Source organism: Sminthopsis crassicaudata, chromosome 1, assembly GCF_048593235.1.
Source record: "Sminthopsis crassicaudata isolate SCR6 chromosome 1, ASM4859323v1, whole genome shotgun sequence".
Classification (NCBI taxonomy): domain Eukaryota; kingdom Metazoa; phylum Chordata; class Mammalia; order Dasyuromorphia; family Dasyuridae; genus Sminthopsis; species Sminthopsis crassicaudata.
Genome location: NC_133617.1, coordinates 516,003,299 through 516,030,780, shown reverse-complemented (window position 1 = coordinate 516,030,780; position 27,482 = coordinate 516,003,299). Strand labels below are relative to the sequence as shown.

At 35.5% G+C, this 27,482-nt stretch overlaps 1 protein-coding gene across 2 annotated transcripts in view; it reads left to right on the top strand.

Moving 5' to 3' along the window:
• Positions 1-25,049, top strand: part of PTCH1 (patched 1) — an 85,912-nt gene extending 60,863 nt beyond the window's left edge. For both annotated transcript variants that reach the window (XM_074281685.1, XM_074281684.1), the window contains exons 16-24: positions 2,459-2,601; positions 5,170-5,353; positions 6,788-7,068; positions 9,049-9,186; positions 13,218-13,360; positions 16,925-17,024; positions 17,805-18,059; positions 20,723-21,263; positions 21,835-25,049. In XM_074281685.1, the coding sequence (XP_074137786.1) occupies positions 2,459-2,601; positions 5,170-5,353; positions 6,788-7,068; positions 9,049-9,186; positions 13,218-13,360; positions 16,925-17,024; positions 17,805-18,059; positions 20,723-21,262 (1,784 nt within the window). In that variant the 3' untranslated portion in view covers position 21,263; positions 21,835-25,049. The remainder of the gene's footprint in view (positions 1-2,458; positions 2,602-5,169; positions 5,354-6,787; positions 7,069-9,048; positions 9,187-13,217; positions 13,361-16,924; positions 17,025-17,804; positions 18,060-20,722; positions 21,264-21,834) is intronic.
• Positions 25,050-27,482: the final 2,433 nt, after the last annotated feature.

Here is a 27,482-nt window from a genome sequence, read left to right as displayed (position 1 = left end):
AATGATTTTTTTTTTGCCATGACATGTTTTACCAAGAGAAGTTTTCAGGCTCTTATTTTCACATTTGGCTTTCATTTCACTGGGAATATTTGAGGGAATAAAAATGTCCATTGAGGGAAACCCTCTTATAATACTTCTTATAGTTTAATATGTTATTATGTCATCTCATTATAACGTGATTTTTTTCTGAGCCAATCAGAAATTATTAAAATTATTTTAAATGGCTCAGTTATACCTACTGAGCAGCTGAGTTCTAAAATCTTGGGCTGTTTCTTTATTACCTCTGTTCCACATCATACCATTTGATATCTCAGTGGAAAGAGGCTTAGTGTACTACTTTGAAAAGAAAGTGAAAGGGTTAAAGCAAAGCTAATTCAAGTAATAAAGTCATGAAAATTCTTATTGTGGTGAGGAAAACACAAGGGTATGTTTTGTTGTTTATTTAAAGAAAAAAAGGCTTAAGGCAATAAAACAACATCTGTTCATGTTGGGTGCATGCTTTTCCATGAAAAGCAGAGAGTGTGTCTCAACTTAAAAGTGACTGTTCCTTGGCGCTCTCTCTCTCTCTCTCTCTCTCTCTCTCTCTCTCTCTCTCTCTCTCTCTCTTCTCTCTCTCTCTCTCTCTCTCTCTCTCTCTCTCTCTCTCTCTCTCTCTCTCTCTCTCTCTCTCTCTCTCTCTCTCTCTCTCTCTCTCTCTCTTTCCCTCCCTCTCTCTCTCCCTCCCTCTCTCTCTCTGTCCCTCTCTCTCTCTTTCCCTCTCTCTTTTCTCTCTCTTCCCTTCTGTCTGTCTCTCTCTCTCCTTTCTCTTACCCTCCATAAATGTCTGTATTTCTCCCCCCCACATGCACCCTGAATAATAGGCCTTTCTTTCACCAACAAGACCACACATAACAGATACCCAAATTATCCATATAAAAACAAAGCCCAAAGCAATTACATAGAATGTGTTTAGTTGGGGTCTTCACTCTTCTCTGGTGAAGAAATAAATTTCATTTTATTTTTTTCCTTTTTTACAACATGAAGATCTGTCCATTCTGGAAAATCCTGGCCAAACAAACCCCATTTTATATGAAATTTCTAAAATGAAATACTGTATTTAAATTCACACTTTCTACAACAAAAATCTGCTGCTTTTGTTCAAAAGAGGGGTGTGTGTGTGTGTGTGTGTGTGTGTTGTGTGTGTGTGTGTGTGTGTGAGAGAGAGAGAGAGAGAGAGAGAGAGAGAGAGAGAGAGAGAGAGAGAGAGAGAGAGAGAGAGAGAGAGAGAGAGAGAGTATATTTTGGCTTTGGAGGTCTACTTGGGAGGTGACTTTGAAGGGAGAGGGGGGAAGGGAAAGGGAGGAAGAGGTGGTACCACTGAAGAGTTTGTAAATGCTGGTGATCATTCAAAGCCTAGGGCTGTGTCACGGGGGGGTGGGTTGGTGGGCTCCCTCCCACCCCCACCCCCCCAAGTGCTCTCTTTCCTTGGACATGCGGTTTGTCATCTGTTCTCACAGAGCTTTCTTGTATTGATGGGGCTGTGGCTTCCTGTTCTAAATCTGATCCAAATTTTATGCTGTGAGGTATTTCCCCTCCACCCACACCCCTATTCCTTCCCTCTCCTTCCTACACAGACACACATGCCCATTCTTGTGTGCACGAGCAAACAAGCGCGCACACAAATGCACACACACATGCACCCCTTTTAAGGGTGGCAAAGAGGAAAATAACAGTTGAGAGTGAATAGGTGTTGGCTGTGATCTTTACATATGCTGGCAGTAGATCCCACAGCTTATATTAGCTACACAAGTTGAACAGATGGAACAAATTGACAAAATCGTGTTCACTCATGCTGTGCTCAAGAAGCAGCTGAGTTGCTGTTTGAAGTTGGAAGCTTGAGTGTGTTTTTTTTTTTCCTCCTCTTTCAGTGGAATTTCTGGTTATATGAAAGAACCTGTAGTTTAGCACCTTACAGTTGCTAAGAGAGTTAATGTACACAGTGCATATCTTCCTACTGGGGTGCTCTTCAATTAATGTAGTCTACCAACTTCTATTGTGATAGGAAGCAGTGAACAAGATAAGATAAGGTGAGAATTTAGAGGAGGAAGAAGAAAATGTGTATGTGCACACACATGGGTGGACATATATTATTATGTGGCTGTATGCACATATGTATATGTATGTTTGGTACACAAACTTAGAAATCTAGATTTTTAAGAAAAACTGCGAAACTTAAATTTTTTTATCCTCCCAAAGTGTTAGTGGCTTTCATGCTCAAATGTATTCAAGTATGTTGAGATCAATTCCAGTTCATTCATAAAAACTATGTTCTCATAAATGTCATCAAACAGAATGCATATTGCCTATTTAATATTGTTTTAAAAGTATGACTTATTTCTCATATCATTTTTTTTTGTCCTCTGAAATAAATGCTAGCTTTGTTTTGGTTAGAATTTTAAGATATGCCTTCTTTCTCTAGGACTACAGGATGCATTTGACAGTGATTGGGAATCTGGGAAGATCATGCAGAATAATTATAAAAATGGATCAGATGATGGAGTCCTAGCCTACAAACTCCTGGTTCAAACTGGCAGCCGAGATAAGCCTATTGACATCAGCCAGGTAGATACTTATGTTACAATAGAAGGAGGAGTGGGTTTGGATCAAAAAAAGGGTTCAAATTCTGTCTCAATCATTTAATTACCTGTTTTAAGTTTGTATAGTTCATTTATTTTCTCTGGGCCTCGGTTTCACTGTCTAAAAATGAGGAGGTTGGGCTCAAAGGCCCTAAATTCTCTTCTAACTCTAAATCTATGATGTTATAAACATTGAGTGAAATGCTCTAGGAAGGTTAACTGTGTATATTTTAAGACTCTTTAGGGATCATTAAAGAAATTGAAAAATTTGTCACTGAAAAGACTTCCAGATTTGTCAAGGACTTTTAGTCCAACCTGTAACCACACAGGAATCTCCTCTATAATATACTGTACAAAAGATTAAATAGCCTCAACTTGATGAACTCTAGTCCTGAGAAACCCACTTGGCTGATTGATTGACTTTCTCCAACTACAGTCCAAAAAGAACAAGTCAATTGGTATTCCCTACAAAAAGGATATAAACTAGGATCCTGGAGTAACATATTATGATCCAAGAGAATGAACCCCCCAGGGCTTAGAAAGAAAAGGTGGAGAAAGTTTTCTTACATAGGAGTTTCCTGTACCTCTGAAATCACAGATCCATTCCCTATCCTTATTCTATGTTCCTCTGTCATATGGGAGTAACAGCACTTAACTTGTTTCTCAGGGTCATCTTAAGGATAATACTCAGGAACTCTTAAAAAAGTTAAAGGCACTAAATGAATTCAATGGTGGTTGACTTCTGTCCTAGTCTATTGTGATTCTGGCTTTATTTTTCTGTAATTTAAATCTGAAAATAAGTTTGTTTGTTTTTTTTTAATTGGAAGGAAAGGGAGAGGAATAAAACATAAAAAGTGTTTAGTAGAGGGACTTAAAAGAATAATCATTTTCAATATTTGACCCCTTTGTGTCACTCTGACCTAAAGGAATAAACATGAATATATCACATAAAAAGGCAGACCTAGAATGTGAATGGGCCAAGCTGTCCAGCAAAAAAAGTACTATCAGTCACTTTTTATGTGGTAACTATTATCCCACTGAAATTGCATCTTATTTTCCTAACACTTTTAAAAACACAATTTTTTACTCATTGAAATATGCAACTTTATCTGAGTCTCTTCATTTAAAAGGAAAGTATCTCTTTAAGACTTCCATTAGGCCCTATAGACTACTCTTCCATCCTGTCTATATAACTTGCTTTCTTTGCTTTCAGACAGAAAACGATGCTGATCTCTATTTTTCTCCCCCCCCCATTTCTTTCTCCCTTTTTCCTTCCCTTCATCCCTCTTTTCCTCCCTCCCTCTCTTTCTCTCTCTGATTAAAGATGACAAATAGACTGAGTATATTGTTCAAAGTTATGAACATTATGGCACATGAAGCATAGTGTTTTATGGTGACAGGCAGTATTCTGTCAGGCTTGACAAGAGCTTGAACAGAGATATCTGGATATGGAAAGGGGTGTATTAAGAATAGACATTCAAATAGTAAGGTTTGGTTTTATGTACCAGGTACACCATGGAACTAATGTCATTGGACCATACCTCTTGATATAATTTCCTGTGCCTAGGAGAGAGAAAAAGTGTACCGTATCCATAGGGACTGGGAGCTGGAGAGTACAATCTTAAAGACAGATTGAAGACATACAGTTGTTGCATATCCTGGGAATTAATTGAATCCAGATCCTTGGATTCTAGTTTCCCCTTTCTCTCTTTCCCTTTCTTTCTTTCTTTCTCTTTTCTCTCACTTTCTTTTTAAACTATTGTTACTGTTGTTTTTCATTTCATTAAAAGGACCTATAGCTGGAGTCAGATCAGAGTTTAAAATAAACCAACAAATGCAAAAAAAAAAAATGAAAATGATTTTCATCTAAATGAAGTCCACAAGTCAGACTTTGGTTGGAGAATGTTCAACCATCTATAAGTTTGAAATAGGCTTACCCATAGTCAACAGATTACTGCAACACACTCTTTTACTTTCTTGGCGTTGGGCATTTTCTGAATACACAGGTCATAGGAGGCAAGTGTTAGCAAAATTTATACAGATGTTGTTTTATTTTTATAGCTCTCCTCCATTTACTGGGTGGCATTTCCTTCAGTGTTAACAACAGAGGTTAACTGCACACAGACGTGTATAGGGATTCTTGCCAGGTTTTTTTTTTTTTTCCTCCTTTAAATATGTTTTTCCAGCTTGGTCATTTTCCCCCTTGGCTGCAGACAGTCTTTTAGCATTCAGGTTTAATTGGTTCAGTTTATTCTAGAACCATCTGCAGAGTTATATATGTGTTGTAAACAATCTTTGCATATTATGATACACTTTAAAAAAATCAAATAGGTTCCAGCTAAATTTTCTGCTCTTTTAAACAGTGGGTATTCTATACATGGTTATGAATACTGGTATAAATTTTGGTTCAATTCTCTCTAGAAATGAACATACTTATCTTTTTTTCCTTTTCTTTCTTTTTCTTTTCTTTCTTTTTGGTTTTTTTTTTTTTAACTATTAAGACCTTGAAAGCCAAGCTCAATTCTGAAAGGTTTCTGTTTCTCCCATTTTGCAGTTGACTAAACAGCGTCTGGTGGATGCAGATGGTATCATTAACCCAAATGCTTTCTATATCTACCTGACGGCTTGGGTCAGTAATGACCCAGTTGCATATGCTGCCTCTCAGGCCAACATTCGACCTCACCGTCCTGAATGGGTCCATGACAAAGCAGACTACATGCCAGACACAAGGCTGAGAAGTGAGTAACACTTTATTTAATTGTCTTACAGTTTATATAGGTGTTCAGCTTTTTCTTCCAGGCCCATTAACTTTCTGGATCAGTTGACATTGTACAGGTCTCAGAGGTGTAAACAGAACAATATGTTTCTTTTACTTTAAAGCTTGGGAGACAAATGCCCATATATAATGGAACATAGAATTGTGCTGAAGTCAGGTTCTATCAGTTTGAGAAATTAAGAGTATATAATCTTGCTTGAACTCTGAAACTTGCATTTGTCATTTCTTTTCAATGTTCCTTGTTAGCTGCAAAAGGTAAAAGTAGTCTCCAGATTGAATGATATTCCATCTCTGCAACATTTTGTCTTTTGGGAATTACATACTTACTATCTAACCTTGTCAACTTTGGTGTGGAAGAATTGTTGCCAAGTTGCCAAGTTAGGTTATTTCCATAAGCTTCCAAACACCGTAGTTTGTCAGCGCTATTTATACTGATACAAAGGTGTTTGTTTATACAAAGCCCTTCTTTTGTAATAACCTCAAAGAACACAATTTCAAAGGTGATCCTATATGGATTTTTTCGTTAACATTAGTTACTGGGAGATCTATATTTTGGTTGCTGAATTGGAAGAGCAAAGAGTGAGACAGGGAGACTGGTTTTCTTGTGATTGGATAGCAAGCCAGTTGTGTTTCACTGTATCAGAACCATACAGCTTTGTGGCAGTCAGCCAAGTCTTGTCTTAATGAAAATTTATAGTTGAGATTATAATAGGGCAAATCATGTTTAGCAAGTCAACTGAATGACCCTGAAGGGTCTGGAACACACAACGGCAGAAACTAAATGCTTATTGTGTAAGGATTTTTTTTTCTGTTGTCATAGACAACATTGAATTAAAAAAGAAGCATGGAAAATGTAAGTTTCTTAGATAGCTATAAGATAAAGTTCTACATTTTTTTCAGTGAAGCATTACTTTAATGTTATGTAGCTCTGTAAATGACTGAATAGAACTAGGTTTGAACTGAATACTTTCACTCATGTGATGATTTAGCAAACAATTCAGATTGTTTGGAACTTTAACAAAGAATATTTATTTCTGAAAACCAAGTTTAGAAGTTTGGATTTTTTTTAATTTTCAAATTAAGTGTTAAAAAGATCAAGAATATGAAGATATAAAAATAATTTAGTCATTCTAAGGAATAGTGTCCAAATGAATTTGTAAGCCCAGTTTTTCATAAAATACTATTTTTGTTATCATTATAGATTTTTTTTGGTACAACATTTTTAATAATGTTTTTCCCCTCTTAGAAATGACTCTAGCATGCAAAAAATGTGAATTTGAAAAATTTTTCAAAATCAAATCATGCCATATATATATTTTTTTGCTTTAATAGATCAAAAATCACTCCTCTTTCCAGTGACTTTTTCTTTACCTGTTATTATGTCTTTCTCTCATAGTCCCCCCAGCAGAGCCCATCGAATATGCTCAGTTTCCTTTCTACCTCAATGGGTTACGAGACACTTCAGACTTCGTAGAAGCTATTGAGAAAGTGAGAACAATTTGCAACAATTACACAAGCCTTGGAGTCTCCAGCTACCCAAATGGATACCCATTTCTTTTCTGGGAGCAATACATTGGTCTTCGGCACTGGCTTCTCTTGTCCATTAGTGTGGTCTTGGCTTGCACGTTTCTGGTGTGCGCAGTCTTCCTTCTGAACCCCTGGACGGCAGGGATCATTGTAAGTTTATTATAAGGGTCTTTGTTGAAGTCAAATTCCTTTCAGCATAGCTCTTGCTGCAGTCGGAAAGGTTTTGTTTATGTCTGGGCCTCTGGTGGAGTGTGTATATTGCATCATCTGTGATATATTTATTCTACTTGTGGCAGTAAGGTTCATGGTAAAGGTACAGATTTAAGAGCTTTAATCTTATGGACCACTAATGTGACTTTAAAATTTCCTTATAAAGATAGGAGAGCTTTTCCAGCCTTTCTTATAATAGCACACAGTACTAACTATAAGCACTTATTTAAAAAAAAAACACAAAAAATATAACTTTAAAATTCTGGATTTTAACCTAAAATTTTTCTTTTACAAAATAATTTTCATAATGAACACAATTTGTATTTGCTGATTTTACCATTTAGAAGAAAATTAGGGTAGCAAAATTAGAATAATAGAAAAATAAAATAACAAGAGTATATAGAAAGAAAAGTTGTGTTATTTTTACCTCTAAACAAAAAGAAGAGTAAAATAATATAAGTCATATAATCTATTCCATTCTGCAAAGTATCCTTTAAGATCTAAAGTAAACTTTAATGTGGAACTGAATAATGGCATGTGCATGTTTAAATTTCATGAACTATTTGAAGAGTTTAAAATACTCAAAATAGAGAATCAGAACAGTTAGTTACTGGTTTCCAGTAACATAAGTCTATACAACAGGTATGGGAAAAGGTAAATGTTTAGTCTAAAATCATTTTCTTAATCAAACAATTTATATTGTCCATCTTTCATTAGCTTATTAAAAAAAAAAAAACTTATTGTAGTAACCTTCCCTTCCCTCCTTTGCCACCCTCCCCAAAACATAGAAAAAGAAAAGAAAATGTCTTTTGACTCTTTTAACTTGAGAAAAAAATTTTAGATTTTGTGCCTAGTTCCTTTACACTTGCCCAAGAAACTCCTAATTCTAATTCATCAAAGATTCCCCCCCCCATATTTTCCTACAGTTTTTTTTTTTCAGAGAAGATATAAGGGAAAAATGAAAGCTTTTCCTCAGACTTAACTGTTTGCTTTGTATACTTCTAGTCTCTCCATGTTTCTTCAAAGTCAAGAGGCCCTCTGTAATCTGATACTCATCAACTGATTATAGCATTCACTTTCTTCCAGACTTTAAACTTACTCCCAAGTCATCTTCGCTTAGTCCATAGATTTCCCAATCTAAAACAAAATCACTTTTACTTCAAAGTGTTTTATGTTTCCTTTCCCATCCTATTGATATTAAAAACAGAGTGAAGACCTCCCTTCCTCTCCGCCCCATGGCCCAAAAAAGTTCCCTAAACTTATAAAGTTCCAATTCAAGTATAAGTTGAAGGTAATTTCTAATGGGTAGAATCAAAGCAGAAAAACATATTACTATTTAACTATTATTATTAATAGGGAATTGGTATTCAACCTGACAAATTATTTATAGAAGAGTTTTGATTGAAGTATTGTGGTAGTCATGATTGTTTGTCAGAGAAATCTAAAAAGATGCCTAGAACACTAAATACTGTATATCCTTCAATTTCCTTGCAAATGTTAAGGAGTCAGTCCTTGCCCATATCGTTGGGAGACTTATAATCATCTTCTTTTCAGAAGCAGGGATTTAAAATTTTTGACCAAATTTAAAAAAAATCTGTTCCTTTGGTTCCGTTAGAGCATAAGAATTCAGAGTCTCATAGCTAAGTCTAGTCCAACACCCTCCTTTTCCTCCTTTTTTCTTTTTTTTAAAGAAGAGGAAAAATATGGGCCCCCCCAAAATTAAGCTACTTGCTCAAAGTAGTTTCAGAGCAGGGATTTGAATGTATGTCTTTCAGACCCAGTTCTTTTTCCATTTTCTTTGATTTTGAGTTCCGGTAAGATCGTATTATCCCCAACATAATCTGTTGCCTTTCATAGTAAAAGAGTAGTGTGTTAAAACATACTATGTTAAACTATTAACCATATATGCTTTTCTTAAAGGTGATGGTCCTGGCACTAATGACAGTGGAGCTTTTTGGCATGATGGGTCTTATTGGAATCAAACTGAGTGCTGTACCTGTGGTCATCTTGATTGCTTCTGTCGGCATAGGAGTGGAATTTACTGTTCATGTTGCCTTGGTATGTAAAATGAACAGACAGGTTCTGTCTGTGAAGCGATAATGGTAGCATGGTGGGCAAGAGGGCTGAACTGGGAGACCTGATTTTTCAAATCCTGGTTCAAATATTTATTCACAGTGGGCAAGTATCTGTCCCTCAGTTTCCTTATCTATAAGGTGGGGATCACAATAGCACTTACTTCACAGGGTTGTGAGGATCAAATGATATAATATCTTTGCAAACTTTAAAATACTACATAAAAATTGTTGTTGTAAGGTAAATGGGATAGTGAATGAAAGGAGTCAGAAAAACTTGAGTTCAAGTGTTACCTCAGACACTTAATATCTGTAAGACCCTAGGCAATAATTTCTGTAAAATGGGATCATAGTTTCTAGGGTTGTTGTAAAGATCAAATGAGATAATAAAAAAAGCACTTTGCAAGCCTTAAAGTACTATCATTGTTAGATATTATTATTGTTAAGTATCATCATTATTATTAATGGAAGTCTTTTGTCTTTGGATCTAGCTCTTAGTCTCTAAAAAAGGCTAAAAAATTCTCTTAGTTCTAGAGAAAATTCCTATAATCACATTGTACAAAAAAAAGACCTTTGCAAAACTGATTAGTAACAAGTCATTCTTCCTATTGAGGAAGAAAACAGAAAAAATAAAGGGGGAAATAGATAGGAATTGGCAATAAAATAAACTAGACTTTTGGCCTATTTGTTAAAAAAATTTGTTTTGAGATATATTTAAATAGACATAAAGAGCTTTACTGTTCTATACTGAACATCTATCTAATGCCTTGTATTTTATAGAATCACTGTAAGTATTGAGCTTACTGAACTTTTTATTAAAATAAGTATATAGTTTTGTGTGTATGTGTGTATAAAAGTAATTAATGAACAAGCATTTATTAAGAATCTCCTATATGTCTGACTTTATTCTGAAAGTTGGGAACACAAAAGACAAAAATGAAACAGACTCTTCTCAAAAGAAGTTTAGGTTTAACAGAAGAAGCAACATATACACTCATGTACAAAAGTATATTCAAAAGAAATCAAGAATTCAGTTTAATCAAGCATTTATTAAGCATCTACTACTTTGTGAAAGACACTGTCCTGATGCTGGAAGAATAGGATAGAATAGTAATTTGAATGGTTCAACCAAAAATTAAAATAAAAGAATTCCAAGTTGTGATATAGTAACATATGGTCCCAAAAGGCACTTGGGTAAGATCACTGGGGTATTAATCCCTGGATAGACAAGCAAAGGACCATATGGCAGACTTATACATACTCCCTTTTTTATCCAAGCATATAGAACCTTTTTTTCTCCTCACCAATCCAGAAATTCATTTAAGCTTGGAGATAAGGAACCAGTATTGTGGTTTGGGGTAATTTTTTTTCATTATTTTTTCATCTCTTAATGGATAGTGCATCTGTTAATATACCTGAAAGAAACAAACTCAGAGGGCATTCCCTCATATAAGGGGAGAAAGTAAACATTTGGTAAAAGAATAAATGAGTGAGTTAGGGAATGATTAAAGAAGAAATGTTTAGAGCTATATGAACTACCAAAGAGAAAACCTAAGGTCTGTACTAAAGTTATGAAGGATCATATAGTATGTAATGTTTCCTTACTTTATTTACTTGTAAAACTTGCAGCATTTTCTTTACCCATTTTATATCTAAATCTTTCCAGGTTGAACTACATGACATCTGTATTTCTAGGCACATATGAATTTGCATATATGTATTTGCTTCATGGCTCTTTGATTGATATGGAGTCATTACAAAATAATATAACTATTAGTTTTGGGAATTCACCCGAAGTTTCATATTTAGCAGTCCTCCAGAATCTGCAATTATATAATCTTAGAATGCAATGGCCTCTTTTGGAATTAATATCAATTATTATCAGCCTACTTCTCCTTTCCTCATAGACTTTCTAGACCAGTCTCACTTTCCATGGAGAAGAGGATGTGTCTATAGGAAAGGGTAAAAATGGAAATGTTTGTACTAATAAACACATTCCATCATTCAATGGTTGCAAGTTTTATGTTTCAGAAGAAACTCTAGTTACCCCCTAGTCCTCTCATTACTGCAGTTCATTTAGTGGAGCTTAAAAAAGCCTTAAATGTTATTTCATTAAGTAGAATAATGTGTGAGAGAAATTTTTCTTGGGAGGGGAAGTGTGTAACAAGTTAAAAAATAAAGGAAGAAAAAACTACAAATATTAACTGAGTTTATCAGTTCCAACTTAGAAAAATTATAACTCTAATAACATTTTAGTGAAAAACAAAAGGAAAAAAATGCAGATAAGTTAAGAATCTTCATCACCATATTCAACCCAATTCAAATTGAAACCTTTTTTTTTTTTTTTTTTTTTTTTTGAGCTGGAATTGAAAACAAAGGCCTCCAAGAACACATTTTACAATGGAAATACTGAGATCTTAAACCAGAGTGGTACTGGTTCATGCATTCAGTATATAGTATGAACATAAATAACCAAACTAGTGTTGTATAAACAAAGTAGGGAATGCCTGCAGTGTTGATACAAGATTTAATTACTTTCATTTAAAGAGTTTCATGATTCACTTGTGAGCTAGCTTTACTCAGTCACTAGTGACCCTTTTTACTGTTTATAGTTCAATTTTAAAATATCAACAGTGTCCCCATTGTATCAAAGATATTCTTTAAACACACTTGCATGTCCTAGATGTGTTAGCTCATTTAAAGGAGCTCTGAGAGATAGTGGAGGAGAGTTTCCAAAAGTTCCCAATTCTTTTTTTATGATTGAAGTTAAGAGAATGTTAAATACTCAACAGTAGGACATCTATACATCCATTTATTTATTTATACTTAGTTGTCAGTAGGAGTAAGATTAAACATACAAATTTTGAGTAATTAAGGTTCCTAATTTTTGAGAGTATAAAAGGCACCAAAAAAGTTTGGAAACAGCTGCTTTGTGTCATCACAAAAAATTAATTTTTGAGCCAGTGATTTAACTGTGAATATTTTATGCTAGATACATCATTTCCTTTTTGAAAGTAAGATCCATCTCTACCAAAAATATTTTCAGTAATCCTAAAATAGAAACAACATGCTATATGTCCACTACTTGAAGAACAAGATGAATAAATTATGGCATATTCATGCAATGCAATAAACATAGCACCATAACATATTGAAAAAAGAAGGAAATATCCATATGAAGTGATGCTTTGTGGTCAACAAAATCCAGAGATAGTGGCAGGATAATAACTCACAAACAGGGAGGAAGTGTTTCTCAATTAACTATTCTGGTTAGTTTAGTTGTTTTTCATTGATAGGAAAAAGGGGATTGTGGCAAGGAATGAATTATATTACTAGACCATGTTTTCAGCAATCCTATGCATGGTCTTATATAAAGTTTTCATTTACTGCCAAAAGAGTGCTGGCTATAGGAGACCTATGTAGAGAGACAGAAGTACAACCATATTTTTTGAATAGGAAGGTCTTAATTTACAACTGTATATACCCCTGATTGCATTTATGTGGTGACCTGAGAATGTCTAGTTATTACACAAGACCAGATTAAAAAATATTTTTATCTTTTCACAATTCTCAACAAGAATTTCTACCTTGATGGCAGTTTGGAAAATTAATCAAAATAGCATAGTTTTCATATCTGATACATGTCAAAACCATCATGTCAAGGAGGAAATAAAACTTCTTGGCCATTGTTTTCTTTGGGGTTTTAATTTTTTTAAATTTTTAATGGGGTTTTTTATGATTTTGTTTCTCAATTCATGGTAAATGCAAAAATTCCCATTGATATCAGTGTGAACTATCTCCAGCATCAGGCTTTTTTGCTTCATGCCTAGATTTAGTCTAACTAAGCTACTTTGAAAAAACTGCAATAACTCAAGAGTTGGAGTTGAATCATTCAGGAGAAGCAAATTAGAGAGGCTTATCCTTTGAACACTTTAGCAGGAAGTTAAGAATTTTGCTGTGTTAATCTGTGGCAACCTAATGTTTTGGGTTTTTTGTTTTGTTTTTATCATTTTATAGGCTTTCCTGACTGCCATTGGAGATAAGAATCGCAGGGCTGTGCTTGCATTGGAGCATATGTTTGCCCCAGTTCTAGATGGAGCTGTGTCCACTCTCCTAGGGGTACTGATGCTTGCAGGATCTGAGTTCGATTTCATTGTCAGGTAGGCATTTGGATATATAAGTAAGGGAGTGTAATGGTGTGTATGCATGTGCAAGTACATACTCATTTGAATAGGTGCTTAGAAATTAAAATTTTCTATAATAATTATGTTATTTGTTCATTTCATGCTATTTATGCTGTGTCAAAAATTCCTTTCCTAGGACATTGCTTTCTTTCTGCTTTGAGAAACATAGAGGGAAGAATAGAATTTTTGAATCATATCTTGTGGAATTTATGGACTATTTAGAAGGTTAAATGAAAGGAATAGATATAAGTTGCTTTGGATAACCAGAAGGGGCCTATATAAATATGTGTTGTTCAAATAGAATGAGCTTCACTATTGCTATTGCTACCGATCAAACTTACGACAAAGCATTATCAAAAGAACCAACAGCTTGATTCTGAGATTTACCAAGTATGAATATTAATGGGAACAATCAAGTAGAAACATGTACCTATATTGTTCATATTAGGGAAGGGGATGATAGATAGTGTGGTGGATAGAATATCAACCTTTCAGAATCAAGAAAACCTGAGTTTCAGTCCTACCACTGACACATCAGTCAGCAAGTACTTAATGAGCACCATCTATGTCCAAGGCATAAAGGATACAAATATACCTAATAAAGCAACTAGCTTTTGGTCTGTAGGCAAATCACTTAATGTCTGAGGGAACCAGGCAAATTCCCAAAGTTTATTTATACATTATAGATTAATTACTCCATTAGGATAGGTAGAAGAAGCTACTAATCTGGGAATGCTGTACACTCAGGAGGAGGAGGGAAGGACTGCCAAGAATAATCTTTAAGAAGAATAAAGATGGTAGGAAAAGAAAGAGATGGCATTATACTTCAGAGACTCTGAATCTGATTATCATTTGATAGTCTCTAGAATTCCAAATAACTTACAAATAGCTGAAATTATCACTCCCTTTTTCTTCACTCTTTTCCCTATTTAACTAAGATGGCTTTGCCCAGATCAAGGTTACATCTAAATCCTGTTGAGAGTTGAAAAGCATTAACACACAACTTGATATAAGATTTGGAAAGCCAAGTCTTAAGACTTCTTCTCAGAACTAAAGGAAAGCTGTTTCTGGTGAATTTAATTAAGACTGTGACCTTTTGAAAATAATTTGAAGTGGAGTGAAATGGATTTTTTTTTCTGCTCTTTAAACAACATATGGGGAGTTCTGCAAAATGGCTTATCTTATTAAAAGTAACACTGATTCTTTGTGGAGGCATTAGACCTAAACTAATTAATGAATAATTAGAGAATATCTTAGCATTGAGATTGTGGTAGGGCAGGACCAAATCCACAACAAAATTTTCTTTTTTTTCTTTCTTTCTTTCTTTTTTCTTTTTTTTTAATGGACTCTTCAGACAACCTTAAGCTTGGAAGGATAATCTAAATAGGCTTTAATGTTTTTGTTGTTGTTGATGTCATTTCAGAGAAAATCTAGAGAGTTTTATCTGAAATTTTGATCCTTCTTCTTTTTTGAAGGTGTAGGGAAATGGTACCCTAAACCATGTGAGTAGATTGCTTTTTAGGTAAAAAATTGGGGCATCTCATAACCTCATTAGATTCTTACCTGAAGTGGAATCTTCATGCCCCGTACATTTTTATTATTGGATTTATTTGTATGATAATGATATTCCTTATAATCTAGGTTTTTTTAATAAACTATTTAGTGATCAACTTGGTACTTTAATATAATATAATATAAATAATAAATTTTACATTTAAAGTTAAACAAGGAAAGTTTTTGTAGTCTCAGTTTGGTTTTTATTTTGTAGAATTTTTGTTTCTCATTTTCATGTCTGACTAGTCAGATATAAAACAAAAATTTAGCAGAATTTCTATATGATATTTACTTTTTCTCCAAGGAGCCTCAGAAGTAGTCTAGCTAGTACTAATCTTCATTCTACTTTGGTGGGGGAAGGGCACCAAGAGGTTAAATGACTTTACCTCCTCTCACACAATGTAGGCAAGGAACAGAATCTTTGAGGCAAGAACTCCAGATCTCTGATCCAATGCTTGATAATCCATTGCCTCCCAGAGATACTAGGGTTCCTGTTTCAGGGGCTCAAGGGAACTCCAGTCTTCCAGAAATGGATGGATTAGCCTGATAAAGTCCTCACCGAAGTTGAATAAATGTGCAGACATTGTATACACTAAGCAGTCAGAAATATAATCAGCCTGTTTATTCTTCTATTAGACAGATGAGATGCAAATGTTTTAATGCCTGTTGTTGATATATGTCCCAGTCTAAAGTTCTAGCAGTTTACATTAGTGGAAGACATTGATTCGTTCATTTTTTACTAATGTAGCTTAAACATTCCAAGTGTTTACAGTACTGAGGTATTTGTATTTTTATAGGAGTTCTTTATTTTTTTTAATCTAATGTGGAAACATATATAGACATGGTAAAGCTCAGAGTCTGTTCAGTTTTATGATCAGGAGAGCTATTAACAGATAGATATCTTGCCCCCTTCTTCTCCATGACACCCTAACCCCTTCCCCCTCCAGCCTACTGCCATCAAAATTGCCCTATTCTGAGGCCTAGAAATCATTAGTTACAAAAATGCACCCTTGAGTTTAGTCTGAACTCTCCAGCTGTGCCGAATACCAGCTCATGAGACTTTACTTTTACTGACAGGTTTACCTTGGTATTCATGAAGTATCCCAGACCTTAGCCCTCAATGGTGGGAAAGGACAACCACTTGTGCACTTTCCTCTTCTTCCATAGTGCTTCAGCCTTTATGTTTGAATTGGCTGATGCAAAACAAGAGTATTCAGAGATGCTAAATTGTTCAACAAAAGATTAGCCTGCAATGCAGCTCTGCTATTGTGGAGTGCTCTTATTCAGTACAATGCTAGAGCTCCCCATAGAATGGGCAGCATTTTCTTTGCAAAAAGCTGGTTCCTGTGTTCTAAAAAGGTTGCAATTTGAGCTATTTGGTAAAACTGGAACTCACAGAATTCTAGGCAGAAAGTTGTGATTAATGAACGGCAAAGGAAAGCCTTACCTGATACACTAGAGATTTAATTAGAGATTCTACTATAAGATGCAGAAGCATTTCACAGTGGATTAGCTGCTGGGAGAAGGAGGCTTCTTTTCCTCCTGGGCTAAATTGTTTAAATTCTACACCCTTCACTTCATTTGTTTGCTTCTGCTGGGTTTTCACTAATGGGGGCCCCTTTTCATTGTATTTGTGCTTTCAATCTGTTCAGCCATTCAGTTCACATTCCATATTTCTGTGTTTGTGTAACACATTTATAAATAACATTACATGCCACGAGATTTCTGCAATTTAACAAACTAATGTTTTTTCTTCTCTTTACCAACTAACACTTGGGTTTGTGGAATGTAACCCTCAAAAGCTTGTAAGGTTAAAAAAAAAAAACAACCTCCACTAAATCTGAGCTGTACTTTTATCTTGACTTTTTTTTTAATAGTATGGCTTCATTATTTCAGTGAAAAAAATGTTGAAATTTTTCTGTGTTGTGGAGAAACATTTTCTGTATCTGTCACTATACATTTCTCTTTCCCTTTTTTATCTTCTAGGTATTTCTTTGCAGTTCTGGCAATCTTAACTATCCTGGGTGTTCTGAATGGATTGGTATTACTTCCGGTACTTTTGTCATTCTTTGGACCCTATCCTGAGGTCAGTAATTATACTTAGTATAGTGTTCAATTCATTGACTGACAATGTTATTTTTTCCTGGTGTCACTCTTAATTTAGAAACTTTATCTACATTTGCTGGCGATTTGCTTTTTAAAAAGCATTTCTGCAATTGTGACTTTTTTGTTCTCAGTAGCATACAAAGGATGTCTTGGGATGTTGTTTTGCTTTTAAATCTACTCATTGACGATTTAAATCTTATTGACCTGAATATGCTAATATAATTCAGATACATTTATTGACTATTTTTGTCTGAATTATAGTTAAAAGTGTCAGTTTTGCCTTTTAGATCTATTTAAAAGGAAAAGGACAGGTTTTTTATTACACCTCAGTTGCTTCTTAATTTGCCTTGTATTTGCTTCAAAAGAGAGAGAGGAGAGGAGGGAGGGAGACAAGGAAAGAGACCAAGAGGTAGCAGGAGTCTATAAAAATGTAGGCTACTTGAGGACAGGAACTGCTTTCTTTTTTTTGCCTTTGAACACATAATATCTAATATAATACCTGATACATAGTAGGTACTTAATAAATGTATGTATAATTAAAATGCTTTGAATCTTATATCTTTTGTGGTAGGGGAAGAGTAGAAACATGTTTTAAAGCAGTCTGAACACATTTTTTTTATTTATAGTGATTCAGACAGAGAGAATGTCTTCAGTGACAATTGCCATTTTCTTATCATTTCGCAAGCATTTATTCACTTATTAAGAGATCGCTGGAAGGATGATAAAGTATCTTATGCTATATTTTTAATCCTTTTCATAGGTTTCTCCAGCTAATGGGCTAAACCGACTACCCACTCCCTCCCCTGAGCCACCTCCCAGCATGGTCAGATTTGCAGTACCCCCAAGACACATGAACAATGGATCTGATTCCTCTGACTCAGAATATAGTTCTCAGACAACAGTGTCAGGCATCAGTGAAGAGCTTTATCAATACGAGAATCAACAGAATTCATGTGCCCCACCTCATCAAGTAATAGTGGAAGCCACAGAAAACCCAGTCTTTGCCAGATCCACTGTAAGTAACCCAAGATATATTAAAATTTTAGTAAAGAATGGGTGAGTGTGGAGAAAAGTATTGAAAGGCACCCTTACCCCTTTCCCCCCCAAAATGAAAAAGCACTTCTTATACTCATGTCTTATATATAATAATGTATGAATAGTATACAAAGAGAATGGTATAGGGTACTTTCTATATCCATGTGAGCTTTAATATTATGGCACATAGCAGTCATTTAGAAAAATCAATATTAGTCAATAAATCACACACAAATACATGAATAAAAGCCTCAAGTATCCCCTTAGTATATGGTATAACTGGTAGTAGTGTGGATTAGTAGAAATACTACTAGCCTTGGAGAAGACATTTTTGGGCCATTGGGGGTTCAGTGGGTAGGGTACCAGCTCTGGAGTTAAAAGGACCTGAAGTCATATCCAAACTCTGGCAATTGTTAACTGTGTGACCCTAGAGAAGTCACTTAACCCCAAATGCCTCAAAAAGAAGAGAAGACATGAATTCAAGTTCTGCCTCTACTACTCGATACTGTAACCTAAAGAAAACTAAGACAGTATCCTTAACTTTTAGAAAGAGTTTTGAATTTGTTTAATTAAAGTTCAAGCCCTGACTTTGTTATTTGATTCCTGGGATGGCTTGGAAAAGTCAGCTAACATCCATGAAACTCCCTCAGCTTCCTCATCTCTAAAAATGGGGACAATAATACCTATACTATACCTACTTTTTTTTTCCAATGAGGAAAGTCCTTTGTAAATTGTGAAACATTTTCATAAATGCTATTTTTGTTACTGGAGTATACAAAGTGTTTTCGTGCAAACTATCTCACTTTGCACTCAAAGTATCCCTTGTGAAGAACTTGTTAGAGCAAAAGTCATTCTTTCTATTGTAAAGATGAGGAAATGGAAGTTATGGCAAGCAAAATAAGTTTCCCCAAAGTTCCAAAACTATGTAGCAGACTTAGCATACAAATATGTGTCTCCACCACATCCTATTTTCTTCAAAGCCAAAGATTCATATCAAGTACATTTTAGTGTTAAGTTCACTTTTGAATTAAAGGTAAGGATAAGTATAAAATTCAAAAAAATAGCACACAGGAATAAATGAAGTGGGGGATTATATATATATATATATAGTTGATTTTGCTGACTTGGGTTTTTTTTCCCTTCCTTATTCTTTGTTACAAGTGGTGGTTTTCTGGTTCAAGGAGTGGAGAGGGAATTTTTTTTTAATTGAAGGGAATGTAAAAGCAAAAATTAATTGTTAATTTTAAAAAGCAAAATTAATTGCATTTTGCGATTAAAGAAGGTGCTTTTCATAAGATTTTAATCTTTGAAGTAACATCTATAACTTGTGGAACAATGCATTTTGTTGTTAGTATTCTTTCCTTTTTTTGGAAACCCTTTATTTACCCTTAATAAAGCTTTTATAGTTTATAAGGATCCTAGAGAGTAGAGAATCTCTAACAGTAATAAACACAGATATATGGCTATTTTGTTCTCCATGTTTTGTAATTTTGACAAAAAACATATATTTTATTTATTTTTGGCAAGACACTTGGGGTTAAGTGACTTGCCCAAAGTCACACAGCTAGGAAGTTTTTAAGAGTCTGAAGTTGCATTTGAATTCAAATCCTTCTAACTTCAAGCAGTGCTCTATCTACTGCACCATATAGCTGCTCCTAGACAAAAAAAAAAAAAAAAAAAAAAAAAAAAAAAAACAATTCTCGAGAAACAGCTTTGAGGGATGGAATAAAATAAGGGTCATGTGTTTTTATTCCTTTTCCCTGATTCTTTGCTCTCCAGGGTCTCTGTAAGAAGCATGGAGCTCAACTGCAACAAATTACAGCAGCCTTTGAGCTTCCAAGCTATTCTAAATAAGTGTTTCCTCCAAGTTCCTTCAGAATGTGTGTATTCCCTGGGCTGTACCAATCCAACCTTTCCCACGTAAAAGGAGGAAACCAAGCAAATAACAAAAACATTCTTTATCTCTTACCTCCACAACCCAACAATAATGCCCATTAAACTATAGCGAGAATCTGCTTTTGTTCAATGGTAGTCTAATATTAGGGACAAGTCAAATCATATTAGAAGTTGGTGATGGTTCTTTTGATGGAATTGGTCCCTGCGTTACTTGAGACTTTTTTATGAAGACTTAGAAACCAGGCTACTCTAACTGACATCTTACTCTTGGACGCTGGCTAGATCCAAGAATCTATTGTCAAAATTTCCAAAAATGTGCCACTTGAGAGGCAGAGCTCTCCATGTCCACCCGTATTGAAAATGATGGGTAGCAGATTGAGGGAAATAGGCAGCAGGAATACTTTCCAGACATAGCCTTCTATTTATGAGGGGCCCTACTTTCCTGCAAGCAGTGTTTGAGACAAGAGCAGCTTGGAAATGGGACCAAAATATAATTCTCAAACATCACAACTGGTGAGCTCACACAAGAGCATATCTCTTGCAAGAAGATTATACTCTTCTCTTTCTTTGTGTTCCTGGTCTTACTCACCAGTCCTGTCCCAGAGTGTGTTGGAAGTTTCAAGCAGAAAAAAATAAATCTACAAAAGGATAATGAGTAAGAGTTATAAACATTAGGCTTCTGTGTTAGCAATGTATTCTTCCTCTGGGTTGTACCTATTTTAACCAGGTCTTGCCCTCCCTCTGCAGGTGGTTCAACCAGAACCAAGGCATCATCATCCGTCAAGCCCAAGACAAAAGCTCCACCTGGATGCTGGACCTCAGCAATCTGGGCATCAAGGCCAACAGCCACAGCGGGACTCCAGGGAAGGACTGCGACCGCCCCCTTATAGGCCACGAAGGAACGCTTTTGAAATTTCTACTGAAGGGCATTCTGGACCTAGCAATAGGGACCGAACGGGCCACCGAGGAGCCCGTTTTCATAACCCTCGGAACCCAGCATTCACTGCCATGGGCACTTCTGTGCCAGGATATTGCCAACCTATCACTACTGTGACCGCTTCCGCTTCAGTGACAGTGGCTGTGCATCCTCCCTCTATGCATGGCCGGAACCTTCGGGGAGGAAGCTGCCCATCCTATGAGGGGTATCATGAAACTGACCATGGGGTGTTTGAGGACCCCCATGTACCTTTTAATGTAAGATGTGAGAGGAGGAACTCTAAAATAGAAGTCATAGAGCTGCAAGATGTTGAGTGTGAAGAAAGGACAAGGGGAAACAGCTCCAACTAAGGTGAGTTGACTTTAATTTTTAGTTTGGGAGTTTCATCGATTGATGGGCTTAGATGTAAATCTTTGGATTCTTTGGAATTCCTTTATCCTATTTTCTAATATGGGATGCAATGTACTAAAATTTCCTAAGCTAAGTTTTGGTGTTCTTAGGAAAATTCAGAGTTGTTATGAAAAATGAATGGGATAATTTGTGAAAAGCGATTAGTAAACTAACAAGCACTAAATAAATATTAGCTTATATTTATTATTAACTCTGACTTCAGCTCTAAATAATTTTTTTTGCCAGTATGCCAAATTGCTTCTTGTGCCTCGAGATTTCTTCTTGAGGCCCAAAGCAGTGAAATAGCTTGCCAAGTATGCCATAGGTAATAAAAAGAAGAGCTATTGGACATTTGTATCCAGGCTTCCCAATTCCAAATCATATTTTCTTTTCATTGGGTACATCATATTTCAACTATTACACAAACTGATTCTGAATTGAGATGTTTTCCCCCTCCATTATTAACTTCATGATTTCATCTTTTAAAATCTTTACATTTTATTCATTTTTGTCTTTTCTCTCTTTTTTACAGGGTAATTTGAAAAAACTGAAGCAAAGAGGCCAAAGATGGGGAACCCCCCTCTTTCCAGAACTGCTTGAAAAGAACTACTTGGAGTTATGGAAAAGGATGTGCTGCATCAGGATGACAGTTCACTGTTACTGTAACCTATTGTATTATTTTGTGAAATATTTCTATAAATATTTAAAAGGTGTACACATATGTAATATACAAAGGAACAATGTAATTAGCATAATCTGGAGTTTCTCAGCTCCTGCTAATAGAGTAGAGTTGGCTCTTTTGGTGTCCTCTGCTCATTTTGTATATTGACCTCTGTGCCACAAATGAAACTTAATTTACTCTTAAATTCAGCATTATGTTGCTGCTGCTTAAATATTGTATAATTTACTTGTATAATTCTATGCAAATATTGCTTATGTAATAGGATTATTTTGTAAAGGTATTTGTTTAAAATATTTTTAATTTGCATATCACAACCCTGTGGTAGTATGAAATGTTACTGTTAACTTTCAAACACGCTATGCGTGATAATTTTTGTTTTAATGAGCAGATATGAAGAAAAGTCTTGGTGGCTTCTCTAGGATTAGTTATGTTCAATTCTCTGTTTTTGCAATGTGTGTAAACCGTATGTGTGTGTATGTGTGTGTTTTCTTAATGTACTGTAGCAGTTTTTTTTCTTTTCTTTTTTCTTACTTTCTTTTTTATTTTTTTAAACTGTATTGTAACCCTTAGTGGGCTTATTAACACAACATGCTGGAAGAGTCAGGATTTCTTTATTGCTAAGCCCTGGTGGAAAATGCACTAGCATTAACAGCAGGATCCACCAGTGGCCACATCTTTAAATAGAACAGGGGAAGCTATGCTCTCTCTAGTCCATATTATCTCTTCAAACCAATGGCTGTCTTTTACCCCTCAGCAGCAAGGCAAATGTTATTCTGCATGGATAGTGGTTGCTGAAATTGGATCATGGTGTACCTCTCTGTATACTGCTAACTTCTTTTGAATCTTGAAATGGCATGAGGAATTGAATAACAGACCTAACAGTGAACCACAGTTGGGTCATGAGAATGTGCTCTAGCAATGGCTTGGGGAGGATTGATACCATATACCTCATGCCTTAACTGACAGGATTAGTGCTCCCCTCATTACAGTTAACACAAAATACCAGATTGAGGAGTGGGTTGGGAGGGTACGAGGCTTGGAAATGCTCCTTGTAAAACCTGTCCTTCTAGGGACCGAGTTCTCTGCTATATATAGATGAAAAGAGGATATCCATCTCATTTGTTGAGCCTTCTTATAAAGACGCCAAACTGAGAAGTGAGGAAGATTTTTGCTTAGACATACTTCAGCCCCATACCCTTAGAGCTTGGTCTCTTCCCTAATTCAATGGTCAAATTGTGACAGTTCTCTGAATCTATTTGTATTTTTTTTTATTAAACACATAGGAAGTTTCCTAGATATGAGTGCATGATCAAGGGGAGAAAAACAGCACCACAGCTGGTAGATTTCAAAAGGTTCCTAGAAATTTGTAACATGACATGCAAATGGGGGAATTTTTTAAAGATGGGAAACATTCCCTATAGTACTATTTTTCTTCCCTCTACTATTTACTGCTCTTTGTGCTGTGAAGTTGTCAGAGAAGCAGGAAGCTATGTAATGTGTAATACATATCTTCCTGCTAAAAGGTCACATATTCATAACCTGCATTTGCGGGGGTTGGGGGGAGATGGAGGCAGATCTCTCTTAGCCAGGCATTATTTTCAAGAGATCTGTTCTTCCAGTGGTTAGAGTTTTTCCCTTTGAGCCTTTGACTCCATCTCCTATCAAGGGACCAATGATGGTCAGGGAAGCAATTCATGCCCAGCTCTGCCTTTCCTTCAACACCAGTCACTTGTTTACAGATAATTTGCATGGGAATTTAAGGTCAGGGTCCTGACCCCATTCTGGCAGTTCCTTAAGCTACTGGTAGGAGTACACTAAGGGTTAATCTCATAACTGCCTACTGTTCCAGCCATCTTACCTAGAAAATTATAGCAAAAAACAAAAAAACAAAAACAAAAAAACAATTACTACTAGCACTGTAGTGACCTCAGATTTTTTTAAAACTTCGTAACAAAACTGTATGATACTAGTTGGAAGCCACCAACAGCTGCCAAATGTGTGTATTAGTGTTGTCAGAGGCCCTGATGGCTTCACACTGTTACTGTTATGGTGCCTATCTGTCAGCCACAGCCCTCTCTCCTTGTCCACTTCCAACCAGCCCACCTCTGCTTGCTTAATTTCCTGGATGGAGGATGATCAGGCAAAAGTCCTGCGTTCGGTGTTTTCTTTGAGTTCTCACTATTTTTCTAACTCCATTGTGTTTTCCTTGCCCCTTCACCCTGGCATGTTTGGTGTATGAGTGTTTCTGCTGCCTACTGCTTTCTGCAGAGCCTAGACCCTTTTCTCCAATAGTCACATTGGCAAAGGGAGAACTCAGTGGCTGGCAATTATGTGTTTTGTTTGTTTGTTTAGATGTTAAAAATTTTTCATCTTTGGTGATATTTATATTTTTGTATCATAAGAATGTTTTCCTACAGTATTTGTCATGCCAGTTTATAACAAAAAATGCAGGGATTTTATTTCTATTGGAAACATAATTACAGCTATGTTTTTCTTTTGAATGGAATTTTTATTTGTATAGAGTGCTTACTAATGTTAAATAGGACAGAGTATATAACATTTACATTAAGGACTCATTTGTAGCTTTTAGTGTAAGGAGTTAAAAGAAAAAAATATTCAAACTGGGTCTCATTGTCTGCCTATTTTGGCAGAAATGGGTTTGTGTCATTTCAATTACAAAGATAAAAGTATGCCATATAATTTATTTATATGAAAATTTATTTTTGTAGTGTACATAGTAGTCATCAAGTCTTTTGACAGAAGTATATTTTTAAAGAGTTTATATGTAATGAAACCATAATGTTTTGGAACTTTGCTGAGACATGAGTATGGTGCACACTTTTCATTGTAAAAGGCATTGAGGAAAAGAAAACTTTTAACAGTGTTAAGAGAGTGAGAGTGAATAAATATTCATGCGATTGTGAACTGTTTTAGTTACCATTTGTGATCTAGTGTGGTTCTCATTTTAAACCTTGAAAGTGAAAATGTACAAACTCTCTAAATATTAATGTTAAAACACTGATAGAAATTCTAACATGAATAAAAATATTATAACTTATTGGTTACGTATTTGTTCATAGAATCCTTTTTTTAAAAAAATTAATCTCTTGTTAGGTAAGAAATGTAATCAATTATGCAATCAACATAATTCACAATTCTTCAGCCTTTTTGTTGTTGGATCACTTCAGTTATGTCTGACTCTTCATGACTCCAATTTGGGATTTTCTTGGCAAAGATACTGGAGTGATTTGCTATTTCCTTCCCTGACTCATTTGACAGATGAGGAATTAGGGAAAATAGGGTTAAATGAATTGCCCAGGCAAGCATAATATTTCAGTCCAGATTTGGACTTATGAAGATGAGAATCTGTGGATAGAGTGATTCTGTGCCACCTAACTACAAGATGCTATTTTAAGGACTTCTTTTCATTCTACTTTATGTCCTGTTGTGATTTTTTTAAGGTTTTTATGAGTCATGTTTTTTAACTTTAAAAAAGTTGCTGTCTCTCTTCAACTTTCCATGTTCTATGCAGTTCTCTACGACTCTAAACTGAAAGAAGGCACTGCCTTGACAGAGGAAGTTTCCTTGAAAGAAGTTCTCTGTACTAATAAATTTACTAATCCTATCTCTACCTTATGGTCAAATCAAAATGAACCAGTATATAAAAATGTCCCATTCTGCAATGGTAGATCAAATATAAGTGGAAACACAAATATTGAATGATCATGTTTCTAACTTGTGTAGACTTATATATTTAAGTCAATTCTAATTTCATAAACATTCATTACAGTAAATAGGGGAGATTCATACAGAATCAGATAGAATTACAGAGTGAAATCAATCACAAATTGAATAGCATAATATTTATATATTACTGGATTAGGGATCACAGAATATGAGCACTTCAGGAACCTTCTAGTACAATTCATACATGGAAAGAATTCCCCACTGCAACATATCTAACAAATGTTCATCCAGCTTCTACATGACGGGCTTCCCTCTGAACACCTCCACCCCGCCCCAGCAACTAAATTTGTAAACAAAGATTTTCTGATACCAAGTCTAAATTTTACTGCTCTCTATATTTTGCTGCCTTCACCAAGGCTATCATCCCCATCTTTCTGCACTGCCCATCTTTCCAGACCTTTACATCATTTCCCAAATATCTCCACATACCATGCTTCCTTTCCTATGCCCTGTTCTACCATCTCCTTTTCCAGTTTTTTATATTGTGTTGCTTCACTAGAATGTATGCTCCTCGAAGACAAGAGTTGCATAATTCCAGTGTTTAGCATATGATGTGGCAAATAGGCAGTTCAGCCTGGCTATTCTCCTTCAAATACTCTATCTTAAGGTTTTCTTAAACTGTAGTACATAAAACCAAATGCAATATTCCAAATGAGGTTTAACTAGGGTAGAATATAGTTAGTTTACTATTCTTGAAAGCCATGCTTTTAATACAGCCCCAAGAAGACTTTTTTTTCCTTTTTGCTGTAATATCACATTGCTAATTCATAACGTGCTAATCATGCCTCTTTTATCCTGTATTTGTGAAATCATTTTTATTAGTCAAGTGAAAACTTTACATTTATCCCTATTTGTTAGGATTACTAGGTGAGAACTCAGGTTGTCTGGACAATTACAAGGTGAGAACTCAGGTTGACCTGACAGTTCTCTGGCTCAGACCTGTAAAGGGAGTTTACACCTTAGGAATCCTAGAAGGAGCAATCTCATTGGTTGAAGTGGTTCTTCCCAGAAACCCTTGCATTATCCCATGCCCATTCTCTGGGAGGATAAAAGAGGCAACATTGGGCCTGCAGAGCAGTCTGCCTGGGGAAGGACAAGAGATGGAGGAGATTCAGAGCCAGGATTCAAGAAGAAGTCTCTGCATTACATCAGGCCTGACGGGGCTCTCTGCAGGAAGGGAAGTCACTTCTCTGGACAAGAGTTAACAGCAACTGCTTGGAGACAACGGTTCACTACAGGAAGAAGAATCTGTCCAAGAGATTTGAGTAGACACAGCAGATCTCTTCCCAGAGAGCGATCAGCAGCTTCTGGAGACAACAGCTTGCTACACCTATTCAACTTTGTATTATTAGTTTTCAACCCAATACTCTCAAGACTGATAAGATCTTTCTGAATCCTGACCCTGTCATCTTGACTGTCATCAAGCTTTGTCATCTAATTTAACAGACTATACCTTTATCCAAGTTATTAATAAAAATGTTAAACAGCACAGGGCCAAACAAAAATTCTTATGGTTCTTCACTGGACACTTTCTACCACTTTAACTCTGAACCATCAATGTCTCTTTAGAGTCTGGCCATCCAATCAGTTTTGAATTTGTCCAATCCACATCTCAACATCTTTTCCATACAAATAGTAGGAGATACTTTATCCAAAGTCCAGCTAAACTCTAGGTAAACTATCCAGAGAATTTTCCTCATTTATAAATTTAGTAATCTTGTCAAAAAAGAAAACTAGGCTAATCTGGTAAA